Genomic DNA, 14438 nt, shown 5'->3' with positions numbered 1-14438 from the left:
AAATGTCTTATAGAACTTTGTATAAAAATACTTGAGGCAAGAAAAAAATTGTGGTATTGAAACATGTCCATTTTTATTTCTCTTGGCCTAAAATCTTTCTCGGAGACTATGAGATACTCCTTATCAACAAAGTTAGCATATTAAACTTTGTAGACACACTCGCCATGGGGTACCAAAAAAGAGAGGGAGGTAAGGAGGAAAAGCGGAAACATTTAAAAATATTTTATTATGATAACTAATCATTATTATTCAGAATGTCAACCATTTTGGGTTCTCAGTGCTACTCTGTAGTTCCTAGTTATGGAATCTTAGTGCTTTGCCTTCTGCACAGAAGTATACTAGTAGGCATAGTTTGTTTCCATGTGATTTGTTCTAGGTTTGATACTCTGAAGATTGACTTGAAGGATCTAAGTTTGCCTCTATACTACATAACTAGGAGAAAATAGAGACAAGTTTTTATACTCCCTGCATTGTTTACAGTGTTTATCATAAACTATTCACCCTGATTTACCTCACACTCAATTATGTTCTCATACTTCCCAGGTTTTGATCTCGTGGCTATTTGCAGTTTTAAATAATCACAGATTTTTATAAATAAATAATACTTTTGCTAATAAAGATTCATGCTTTTGTAAATGAGCCTTATATACTCACTGATGTGCATACTTTCATGTGTCTGGTCTTCTGTTAGTACTGTTATGCTCAGTGGTTCAATGATATTACATCCCAGTTTTATCATTACTAATAATACTCAGATTCTTCATAGATTCAATCAGATATTACACTAAGATATTATTGAATATATGATGCTGTGTTTTAATTCATTACCCTTGATGTGTTATATCTTTGGTTTGCACATAACAATTTAATATAAAACACATTTTATTAATTTTGTATAACATGTTTATTTTTTACCCTGTCCTAAGTGAACTTCCACCTCTATGAGAAATGAGATAAATGTCTGTTTTTTTAAAAAAATCAGTTATAGGTTATCAAGCACTTTCAAGCAAACCCAATAACTTTGTAGTTTGTGCATAGGAAGTGCATAAAGAGTTTACAAATAAAGCATGTAAACAAAGAAATTCTCAAGGTATGTATAGGATATATCATATCGCATGGTGTAAAATTATGAGTTCATGCTAAAGTGTGTATATCAACATATTTCCCTTGGTACATGTGTTTTTATATATTTATGTATACATATGCAACTTATATAAAATTTTTAAATGTACCAATATGCTCGATAATTGCTTTTTAAAAATAAAGCTATTTCTCTCAAAGACTAAAATCACAGGTACATAATATAGAGGGAAACATCAGAGGATAAAGGCATGCTTTAGGCTTAAGAACTGTTTGAAAAGGACATTTAGATTCCTATGATCTTTTTTCTAACTCCAAAAGAAATAATCAATGCTAGGAATTTCAATATAGTTTTTCCTAGCATATAAATGAAACAATTTTTTATACTGATGATTGATATTGGAAACTCTTGAAAGATTACTTGTAATAACATACTTGGGAAAATATGTGAAGCATTTTAGGTATCTTAGAACTACCATAGTTCTGCCAGATAAATTTTAGAGAACGTAGATCTAGAGTAGTTTTAGGTTCAACCATAGGGCACACCTAGACATTTTCAGTTGTGAAACTATCATTTTAGTAAAAGTTCTGATATATTTTAAGATGATGTTACTTAACTCAATGAAATAGTTAAATTATAATATGTATAACTTTATATATATAATTTTTATATATATATATATATATATATATATATATATCAATCACAAATATGGCAGCCAGTATCCATCCATATCCTTTCTGCCTTATTAAGTAGAAAATATTTTATTGTAGTTCAAACAGGATTAATCTGTATTTGCTGGTGCTAGATAAAAAGAATCTTGGAATTATTTTTATAAATATACTGAATTCTGTTGGAGAAATTTTTTTTATTATATATACTTTTGTTTATACTAGGTAAAGCTTCTTATAGTGTAAGAAGCAGATTAAATTATACCAAATATACTTTTTAGTAGGAATATAAACTTTTTAAACTATAAAGAAAATTCTTACAGAAGAGAATTTTTATATAAGCTATATATTTGGATTTACAAAACTATGTTGAATATCTGATTCTTTATATATATAATGTATATGTAAATGGTAGAAACAAAAAATCTAAACTTTTTTGTAAAGAAAATACAAAAAAGCCTTCATTAGTTTCAGTGATGCTATATTGATTATTTCTATTAGTAAATATTACTTGATCTAGTCATCTTGACCATCCATATGCAGTAAACCACTTCTGTCCTCAGCAGTTGTAACCTTCCTGATTGAAGTATATGCAATTGTCTTTCCATATATTTTTAGATTTTAAAGACACAAATATCTCCTCAAGCAGTGAAAATTCAGTAAATTTGCTTACTGTTTCTACTTCCCTAAATTAAGTAAATCCCACACTTACTTTGTCTTCTTTTTGTTACAGGGTGCTTTGGTCAGTGCAAGTTCAGATGATACACTTCATTTGTGGAACCTTCGGCAAAAAAGACCAGCTATTCTTCATTCTCTTAAATTTAACCGAGAACGGTAAGAATATATCAATTGAAGAACTCAATGTACAAAAATTATTTATTGAGCAAGTTTCACATTAACTTGACTGACTTTTTCTTTGTTAATATCAATAGCTAGAAACAATTTAATGTGTATGCTTGCTCTTTTTATATTTTCTTTTATTAGAGTATATATAATTGATATAGATTCAATCACCTAGTAATGGAAACTACCTAAGTATTTTGTTCTCTTAGTTGTAAACCAGCAATGACATGTTCTTTTCTTTGCACCATGGTACTGAAAACACAGACTAACATTTAAAGGGCAAATGAATAATAAATGTATTTCTATACCTTTTCATCATGGTAATTAGATCCTATACTCTAACCCTAACTTGTTGTTTATAGATACAATGAGGAAAAAATCATGGAAATTATACATGCTTTCTTCATTGTACTTCTAATTTATTTCTTTTATGTGTGTAATATACTGTCTAAGTCATTAACCCTCATTATTCTGGGTAATATTGATGAGTTTTATATTTCAATATTCTAGGATTCTACATCAATGGGAAGTTTTTTTAATATCCAGTATTTTTTATGGAAAGGGGAACATATATTTTAGATATTTACTAGAACCACATAGTATTTCTTTCTTAAGATGAGACCAAAAATTTGTTACTTTTTATTTAAAAAAAGTTAAATGGTAGAAATTTCAGGATATTGAAAAATTTAAGACAAGTTCAGAATTAGTATATGGCTTTTTCTTTAATAGTGAAAAATATTAACTATTTACATTTCCATATTTTATCTCTATGTGCTGATAAGGGTTTTTCCCCTCTTTGATTCAATGCTTTAAGTAGATATGACCCTAAACATTTTTGTGGATTGACAGAGTGGGTTTTCTTCCCCTCACAATTCAAATGTTGAAGGGAATATTCTGGTTCATTTTATGTTACCCACCCCCTTTTTGTACCAGTGATTGAACCCAGGGATACTTAACCACTGAGTGACATCCCAACCCTTTGAGAGAGGGTCTTGCTAAGTTGATTAGCCTTGTTAACCTTTCTGAGGTTAGCCCTGAAATTGCAATCCTCCTCCCTGAGCTTCCTGAGTTGCTGGGATTACAGGTGTGTATAGGCCTTGAGAATAAAATATATAATCTTGAAAATAATATTGACCATAAAGAAAAGATATTAAGAGTCCATGACCAGGATTTTCAAGAAATTTGGGATAACATCATGAGACCAAATTTAAGAATCATTGGGATAGATGAAGACTCTGAAATACAAAATAAAATAATACATAATCTTTTCAATGAAATAATATTAGTAAACTTTCCAAATTTTTGGAATGAGATGGAAATTCAAATATAAGATAAGAACTGCAAATATGACAGAATCAAAATAGAACTACTCCAAGTCACATTAAAATGAAAATGTCTAATATACAGAATAAGGATGGAATTTTAAAACCTTCAAGAGAAAAATGGACAGTCACATTTAGAGGTTGATCAACTCAAATTTCAACTGCTTTCTTAACCCAGACTCTAAAAGCCTTGGAATAATACATATGAATCACTGAAGGAAAATGGATGTCAACCAAGATTAATATTCCCAGCAAAATTATCCTTCAGAATTGAAAACCTTCCATGATAAAAAAGAAACTAAAAGAATTCACAACCACAAAATATACACCACATCTCAATGAAATATTTTGTGAAGAAGAAATGAAAATAAAAATGAAAACCAGCATAGGAATGAATTAAAGTAAAGAATAGTCAATTACTTGAGAAGCAAGTCTGAAGTAAAAACTACAAATAAGTTAAAATGGCAGGAAACAAAAATTATTTCTCTATAACATTAAATGTAAACCATCTAAACTCTTCAATCAAAAGGCTTGGGTCAGCAGATTGGATTAAAAAATCAAAAGCCAACAATGTGTTGTTTGCAAGACTCAAAGACAATGACATCCACAGACTGAAGGAAAAGGATGGGAAAAGACATACTAACCAAATGATACCTGTGAACAAGCAGCAGTAGCTATTTTCTCATATCAGACGGAAGTGGACTTCAAGCAAAAATTAATCAGAAGAGGCAAAGAATGATACTTCAAACTGGTAAGGGTATCATTTAACAACAAGGTATAATGACTGTAAATATTTATGGCCCAAACAATGGTGCATCTACTACATAAAAGAAATCATTCTCAATATTAAATAGACCACAATACAATAATATTGGGTGACTTTAGCACACCTCTCTCACTACTTGATAGATGATACAGAAATAAACTAAATATTCTTCAGAACTAAAAAAAATATTATTAATAAAATGCATCTAACAGACATCTATAGAATATTTCATCCTTGAATAACTGAATTTCACTTTATTTTCAGCAACACATGTAACATATTTTAGATAACAAAGTAAATCTTAGCAAATATGAAAAAAAAGAGAGAAAGAGAATTTCTTACCCTTAAATACTATCACACCATAATGGGATAAAATTAGAAAACAATAACAAGATAAAACCCAGAAACCATTCTAACACCTAGAGATCAAATAATATACTTTTGAATGATGAATGGGTAGCAGAGAAATCAGGAGAAAATTTTAAAAATTTAAATAATTCTTAAAATTAAAGAGAACAGTAATACAACATATCAAAATCTCTGGGACTATATGAAGGCAGTTCTAGGAGGAAAGTTTATAGTGCTGAGTTCATTCATTAAAAAAAAGATACCAAATAAATAATCTAACATTATACCTCAGAGGCCTAGAAAGTAGAAGACAGGAAATAATCGAATAATTGATATTAGAACCAAAGTCATTGAAATTGAGAATAAAAAACAATACAAAAGGTCAGTGAAATAGCGTTGGTCTTTGGAAAGGATAAATAAGATTAATAACCCTTAACCAAACTAATCCTTAACCAAAAGAAAGAGAAGACTCAAATTAATACAATTATAAATGAAAAGGGAACTATCACCATAGACACTACTGAAATCCAGATGATCATCAGTAACTATTTTGAAAATTGATACTTTAATATGCTAGAAAATCTTGAAGTGATTGACAAATTCCTAGACATATAATCTACCCAAATTGAACCATGAGGATGTTGAAAACTATCAGATCAACATCAGGTAATAAAATTGAAGCAAGTACCAGTAGCCTTCCAACAAAGAAAAGCTCAGGACTGGGCCAATTCTGAGCTGAGTTCTACCAGACCTTTAAAGAAGAACCATTCCTCCTGCAATTACTCAGTGAAATAGAAAACAATGCATTCATCCTATGAAGCCAGTATTACCCTGACACCAAAAGCAGAGAAATACAAATTAAGGAAAGAAAACTTCAGAACAATATCCCTGATGAATATAGATGAAAAAATTCTGAATAAAATATCGGACAAGCACATTCAAAAACATACTAAGAAGGTAGTAAATTTTGATCCAAGTGAGTTTCATCCCAGGAATGCAAGGTTGATTCATCATAAGGAAATCATTTGCAGTTTATTACATAAGAGTTAAGACAAGAATCACATGATTAATAAATGCAGAAAAAGCATTTGACAAATCCAGCACTCATCATGTTTAAAACACTAGAAAAACTTAGGCTAAAATGAACTTTCCTCAACATTGCAAAGGCTATATCTGAAAAACCCAAGGCCAACATCATCCTGAAGAGAGAAAAAACTGAAAACATTTCTTCTAAAATCAGGGACAAGGATGTTCCCTCTCACCCTTCCTATTCACTGTAGTCCTTGAACTCTTAACTACAGCAATCAGGCAAGAGAAGGAAATCAAAGGGGGAGATAAATAGGAAGAGAAGAACTCAAATTATTTCTATTTGCTGACAACATGACTCTATATTCAGAAGGCCCAAAATACTCCACCCAAAGATGTCTAGAGTCAATAAAACAAAATTTTGCAAAGTAGCATGATACAAGATCAACATGCAAAAATCGATGACTTTCTTATACTTCTATAATGGAACTGCTCCTTATTGTGAGGTTATAAAAAAATTCAACTGTCATATTAATGTTATTAAATTAAATTTTAGTTGAGTTTTATTTCTGTCTTATTTCTGTATTTTTTATGGGCATAAAGAAGTATGAAATATTTAGATATTATTTTCTTACATAAATTATAGAATTTCTAAATGTAAGTCAAATTGAAGATCAGAAAAAAGTTTTCAAAGGTCTCTACATTATTTTAGCTTCATACACACACACACACACACACACACACACACACACACACACACATATCAGATCATTAGAGACCAAAGCACTATATATATATATATATATATAGTGCTTTGGTCTCTAATGGTCTGATTCAAATGGAGCTACAGTAGGTTTCCTCGATTTTCCTTGCTGTAATAAAATTTCCCTTTGAACTCTCTATAAAAATCAACACACTTTACTCTTATTTTTCTTATTTGTCTACTTATTTTATTTCTCATTAGGTAGTATGATTTTTTGAGGGAAAAGAAATATGTGTGTCATAATATAGAACAATGCTTTATATTAAGAGTTATTCAGTGAAAGTTGAATAGATGAATGTATGGAAGATTAAGAATGTCCTTTTATTATAAAATGAGAAAATGCAGACAGAAACAAGAATAATTTTCAAGGCTCACATGTAGCAACTACAAAAAATTCTTCAATCAACAAGTGGTTAGTAGTAGAAATAAGTTACATATTAAGGTATAACTATTAAATATAATTAATTAAATTATATAAAGATATCAATTATTAGGATTATCAAATATACAGCATAAGTATAACCATGCCCTCTCCCTTACCTATGTCAATCATTCTAAGTACATCACACTACTCTTTTCTAATTAGTTCTGGTAGCCTAGAAATCTTTGTTAAATAGTCAAGTTAATCACTACATTTACATTGGACATTGTATAGAAGGTGACACCTTTTTGTCACTAAGGCTCTAGTTTCTCCTTAGACCAGAAAACAATGTAGTTGTTTGTTCAAGGATTATTTCTATTCTTGTTACGATCTTCTTCATGTATTTCATTGTTATTGTACTACAAAGTCTGTTTACACTGAAATTCTACCTCTTGATTCAATTCTCATTTCTGAAACTAGAGTTCTTAGACTTTTCTTGTTAATCCCTGAAATATACATGTAATATTGAATCTTCCTTTGTTTTTATTTGAAACTCTGTATTTAGGTCTTCATTTGTGGATTTTCTATACTCTTCCTGTGATTGAAAAGAGGATCTTAAATCCTCTTTGAAATGAATTTCCTCCTCTTCCTACTGAAGATTGAATTGAAAATTGACTCTTCATTGCCTAGAAACATGACCATCATATTATTTCCTATGCATTGTTATTAGATATCCCTTTGTGGACAGTAGTTCTAGACGTTAAGTTTTAATCAAAATTGCCCAGTGTCTTATGGTTTACACATTAATGATATTGTCAGTTAACTCTAATTGTTTATGTGATAGCAGGACTTTTAGCACTTTAGATGTAGGATGTTATCAGTAGGATACTTGAATAGGTGGAGTTTAGTTACAAGAGGGAAGTTGTTTAAAAATTCAAGGAACAAAACAGAGAATATAAATTGGAGATTCCAAATGGTTACAAGATGGAATCGTGTTATAAATTGATCATTCACATTCTTTTTTTTAAAAAATTGATCTGTCTAGTGTCAGCATTTTGTTCAGCTCTTATGCCAATTTACTGGCTTACTGGCTCCTCTTCTAAGTAAATTCTTTTAATCAACAAGATGTTTTAGCAAGAAATAACTGTGAACTTATTCTCATTCTCAATTTTTAAGACATAGTACTACAGAGTACAATTAGGCCAAACTAGAGAGTCTGATTATGTTGTGAATTGAAGACTCTGGTAAACTCCTGCATTTACTCTGTAAGAGTCATGGTTTCTCTGGCTATGGAGCAGATCCCAAAGCTGGTCAGAAAGCCCTTTGGGGAAACAAGAGAACAATAAGAGTTATGGAAGAATTCAGTGGATCTCTGACCTTTCAAGTTTTCTTATTACTAGAAAGTGCTACATATTTGGAAACTGTAAATAATTTATAGTTTTATGTTGATATAGAGTTCACTTCTCTGTGAACTCTGAAATTTATGTTTTATATGTATATAATTTCTATTTGAAGTTAATCTTATCTAAATAATGAACAATATGGCCTGGTAGAAAGAGGTAATTTTGGTCATAGGCAAGTAAAATTAAAAAAAAAATCTGCCTCGGTTTCTTCTTCATAAAACAAAAATATATATCTGTTTTGTAGTGCTATTTTCTCATAGGAGTTGAGAATAGAATGGTGATTACCAGAGGCTGGGACAAAGAAGGCAGGGAGGAATATGAAGAGGCTGACTAATGGATACTTAGTTTCAGTTACATGGAAGCAAGAAACTCTGGGGTGCTAATGTACAGAATGATGATTACAGATAACAATAAATGTAGTTTACATTTCACAAAGCTAGCAGAAAGGATTTTTTAATGTTATTCTCCATAAGAAATGATTAATGTTTGAGGGAATAGGTGTTTCCCCTAATTTAAACATTATTCAGTGTAAACATGTATTGACTATTACATGATACCTTTATTAATATATACTTTTATGTTAAAAGTTTTAAAAAGAAATAATGTAAATTCATATATATAGACACTTGTGATTATCATTTTTAATGATATCCAGTGTTATTTATTTCATATCTTCTTACTAATAACTAAATACTAATTTAGCATATAGTAAATCTTATGGTATACATAGCTATCAATACCTAATAATTATAAGGAAAAGATATTGCTGAGCAGATATAAAATTTAGATATTTTAATTATAATTTTCTTTCTTTCAGAATTACTTACTGTCATCTACCTTTCCAGAGTAAGTGGCTCTATGTTGGAACAGAAAGAGGAAATACACATATTGTAAATATTGAATCTTTCATTCTTTCTGGATATGTTATCATGTGGAACAAGGCAATTGAACTGTAAGTTTGAATTTGAATATAATTTTATTTGGCTTAAATGCTTTATATAATTATGTAATTATATTGATGAGAGTTATTTGACACATCTATTGCTATTTTATAATTAATTTGCATGAAAATTTCAGCCAAAATAAAATCCTAAATGATTTAAAAAATAGATTTGGTAGTATTAATATGTTAATTTGAAGCTTTCCATATCTCTCTCTCACACACACACACACACACACACACACACGCGCGCGCGCGCATATCCAGTTTGATGATAAAATAGCATCATTCTACAGGTTAAATATGGAAAGCATCTGGTGTTATGATCAACTCTGGTGTAACCACTTTTGGTGGGAATTAATTGTTTTATGTAAAAATTTTCATGTTCAATGCACATGCTTTTTATAATGCTTTTTAATACTTTTTAATACCGGTAGCAGCATTTTATCAAAATCTCATCATTTTGTGATACACACAGCTTTTTTTTGGTATGTGGTCGATAGTAATAACTGCTCAGGCTTTAAGCACTAATATTTAAGTTTCTGCACATATAAAACATGAAATGTGCCAAATGTGAAACTTTGTGGAATTTTAAGCCATCTATTTTAGTAAATTGAAAAGCAATTATCCTGGGTTATTCAGAAAGCAATTTTTATTTAACAAATTTTTATGTTCTCTATGTATTATTAGGTCCTTAATAAGATATGTTTGACTTGAGGCTAGCTCATTTTCTCTCATATGTATAACAAGTTCCAAATTATTCTCCAAAATTCTGATTAAAACATTGTGGTGTTATGAAGCTTGAATTTGGCCTTTACAATAAATATTTTCTAATTCTAATGTTTAATATGCATGTACATTGCTTGATAGGGAAGTTGTTACTAGTTATACTCTTCTTACAACATTTCTTTTATTCTGATCTAAAGGGTCAATTATTCACAATAGTTGTCCCTCCCACATTACATTAAATACTGCTCTAGAATACAATCTTTGCATATTGTTCTTTTATTATATTATACACACACACACACACACACACACACACACACATATTTTAATTTTGATGCATTCCACAGTGGCTACTGATTGACATTAATGTGATAGTTACACACTACTATTAATTTCCAACTTTCATTTATGTTTTCAATGTAATCAGTTATGAGCTGTTTTATTCTTACTTGTTCTAATGTTCCACTATTGCATATTTTTAAAAACATTTATCCTGGGACAGTTCAGTCTGTTCATATGCAATACCTGCCTTGTTCCTCTGGGCTTTTAAATTCATGATATGGGTTTTATGATAATAGATGACAACCTAGGACAGAATACCAAGGAATATTAATATTTAATATTTAATGATGAAAAGTCTAAAGTATAACTATCAAGAAGTTGTTGTAGTGAATGGGAGGAAGATAAGTAAGGATATATCTAGAAGAATTACTGGGCATTAATTAGGTGTTGTTACATGAATTTAAGTTTATTGGTAATTCTATCCAGAATAAATTTTGTGGAATTTTCAGAATCTAGAGTCCACAAATGCTTTTATACTTTTTAGGTTGATTTCTCATTACCAAATAAGTTCTGATAGTAGTGTTTTGTGAGTTTTGACAGTTTAATAGTTAGAGAAAAAGTCATACATAGTATGCCAAAATGTAAATAGTTTAGGTAATACTGTGAAAACGTTTTTTTCCCTTAAATTTCGATGTCTTTTAAGTTAAAAAAATTCTTCTTAAAAATTTTATTACAAATAACAGAAGTTTAATGCTAGATTATTTTCTAAAGTAGCATGTTATACAGTCTCAGGGTCTGAAAGGAAGCATCTTGCTGTTTTCCAAAGTATATTTCAGTGATTCCCTTAATAGAACCAATGGAACAGGATTTAATATATCAATAATTTTGGAAAATATTGCCAATTTGCAATGCCCATTTGCATAGTACACACTCTAAGAGGTTCCATAGGAAAAAAATTGCTTTAATTCAGTTTCCCGAACTTTTAAATATGGAATACTCTTTATGTAAAACATTTTGTAACTCTAGTAGTTATCATAGAGTACTTTGGTAAATATGGTGCAATGAAGCCTATGGGTCAGGTGGGGGATTTTGATTTATTGGCTATTATTAGATTTTAAAGGATAACTTAAGGACATTGACCTTTATCAGAATTATTAATATCTGTTATAGAACACTTCACTTATGTATAATTGGTGTGTTACATAGAAATGTGGAAAGAACTACCAAAATCCCTCTAAACCTTTTATGAAGCCCTATTTAGTTTTTCTTCCAGCATATATTCTAGAATGCAAGTCATAACTCTGATTTCTAATTATCACAACAATCATAATATGTAGTATTTGTTGAATATTTACTGTTTTGCCAGTTACACAAGTACTTTTCCACTGAGCCACACTCTTATCCCATTTGAATATAATTTTAATCCTCACAATTATCTAGGGTGGTCAGTGCTATTTCTCTCCATGTATAGATAAGAAAATTTAGAATGAATCCACTAAAAAAATTTATCAATGTCTAATGAATCTGTATTTATTCCTATGGATCACTCTGAGGAGTCAGTATTAGGGGAGTTAGAATTAATTAATTTGGCCCTTTTCCCTGATTCCAAATAATATCTAAGACTTAAATATTCTTTATTGTTTTGTGAAGAATCTTTCATGGATGCTTAAAATTATTCAAATTTAATCATAATATGATTAACCTCACACAATTACATTATTAAAAAAGGCTTTGGAAAATTGAGCAATAAACAAACTCTGATTGTATCAAATCATATCATCTTTATAACATAATTATATTCAACAATGACATTAGTTAAACTAAATATTATTAAAGAAACAGCAGATATTAGAGTATAAGAGAATTAAAATCATATTGACAAGTTTCTTTTGATAGTATGATGTTGAGTCATAATTATGTTATTGATTGCACAGATAACCAGATAAATGAAACATAACTGATAAACTAATTTCCCCAGTTTGTAAATTTTTTGTAAAATGATTATGACTAAAGTGAGTTTTTTTTTTAAATCAAAATATACTTTTCTTTAGGGACAAAATCAAAGATTTGATGTCTAAGGAAATCAGGTATATACTTTGTAGTTGGTTGAAACAGATTTATTCATTCAGCTTTGTGGCTGTATATATAATTGAAAACTTTCAGAAACATATATCAGATAAAAGATAATAAAAGTCCCATTTTTATGTGGATCAGTGTTCTTAAATCTTATTTTTAAAAAATCACAAGTACTTCAAAAGCATTAATAGGATAAAGAACAGAACTTTGTGGAAAAAACCCCCCAAACTCAATCTCATTTTAACCCCAGAATATTGGCAGTTTATTCCATCATAATCTACTTTCTTTATTCAGTGTGTAATGGTCAGATATTTTAGTATTTATTTTTTGATTGCTGTTTTGAATTGATTTAACAGGTCCACCAAGACTCATCCAGGTCCTGTTGTACATTTAAGTGATAGCCCAAGAGATGAAGGCAAAGTGAGTACAATACTATTATTCTTATTTTTATTTTACTCATTCTTGAAAACAGGTTTCTTATTTTTATTTCATGTCTAATATCTAGCATTCATAACATTCAGTGTAATCTAAAACTTAAAATTTTTTGACTGTATGAATGAGCTAATGAATGAATGAGTGAATGGATTACTTGTGCTAATTATGGTTCCTAATTAAGTCTTGAGTTTCACCTAAAGCTAAGTTTGGTAAATACTCGTGGAATTTTGAGGAAAGTAACATGTAAAACAGCTTTCATTTTCAGATATTCTATGCTTAAACTTATGATTATCAATGTCATTTGTCTCTGTTATTAAAGTTTGGCAGTGATAAATGACCAATGTTAAATAATGTAAATTAGCCAATTTTGATTTCATAAACATGTACTATTATAGAAAATGTTATCAGAGTACAGAAATAATCCTTGTTCATATTGATTATTTCATAACTTGCCTTTGATGGGAAGGAAACAAAGTTGATAACATGAAAGAATCTAAAGCATCATTACCACTATAAGTAATATGTTTAAGTGCATAATTTTTATTAAATCCTATAAAAATGTTAATAAATTATTTAGTGTAGGTTTGATTTTTGTTTATTTTTAAGAATAGAAACTGAGTTAGATTTATTACGATAATGAGTTATCCTACAAAAATTAAATCTGAAAAGCAAGTCCATTCAATATATCAACATTGGACTTTTTAAATTGATCCATAAATGGAATAGATTCCAGTTAGGTGTGAACAGAGTTTAATGTATTATATAGAATTCACAAGATACTTTTAAAATTCATCAGAGAAAGTTTTTAAGAATAGTCAAGACATTCTTGAAAAAAAAAGTACAGTGTGATATTGGTACAATGATATACTAGAAGACCAATGGATCTGAATAGATTCCTGAAATGGTTCAGGTATTTGGGGAAGTTTTGTACATTTTAGAGAAGGTATTTGAATACATAATTAATTTATTAAATAATCAATCTTGACCAATTAACTAGCCATTTTGAAGAAAAATAGTAAACCTCTACCTTATGCCGCTCACAGAAATAAATTTCAGAGTAGAAAATACATAAACATTAAAATTATAGGTCATAAAGTATTTTAAGGAAATTATAGCATGTAGATTATTACTGTGGAGTAGGGACACCCTCAGGCAGGACATAAAACCTAAATATTTTCAGGATGAAAATTTTCAAGATGATCATAATAAGAGATTGACAGCAAATTAGTAGGTAATATTTCCCATATAATAGGCAAATAATGAACATGCAGAATATATAAAGAACTTGTGTTAAATTTTCATCATTTGTAGTAAGGAATCAATAGTAATGTCTAATAAGGCAAGAAATAGCAATATAAATATACTTAGAAATATGAACGTCAATATGCTAGA

The 14438-nt window shown here is 29.4% G+C and overlaps 1 protein-coding gene across 4 annotated transcripts in view; it reads left to right on the top strand.

Moving 5' to 3' along the window:
- Nucleotides 1-14438, top strand: part of Stxbp5l (syntaxin binding protein 5L) — a 326234-nt gene that overhangs the window by 73763 nt on the left and 238033 nt on the right. For all 4 annotated transcript variants that reach the window (XM_076867719.2, XM_076867717.2, XM_076867718.2 and 1 more), the window contains exons 4-6: nucleotides 2486-2586; nucleotides 9402-9536; nucleotides 12968-13031. In XM_076867719.2, the coding sequence (XP_076723834.2) occupies nucleotides 2486-2586; nucleotides 9402-9536; nucleotides 12968-13031 (300 nt within the window). The remainder of the gene's footprint in view (nucleotides 1-2485; nucleotides 2587-9401; nucleotides 9537-12967; nucleotides 13032-14438) is intronic.

This window comes from Callospermophilus lateralis, chromosome 10 (genome assembly GCF_048772815.1).
Source record: "Callospermophilus lateralis isolate mCalLat2 chromosome 10, mCalLat2.hap1, whole genome shotgun sequence".
Lineage (NCBI taxonomy): Eukaryota > Metazoa > Chordata > Mammalia > Rodentia > Sciuridae > Callospermophilus > Callospermophilus lateralis.
The sequence above is the reverse complement of the archived record's forward strand: the minus strand, read 5'-3'. Positions and strand labels throughout refer to the sequence as shown.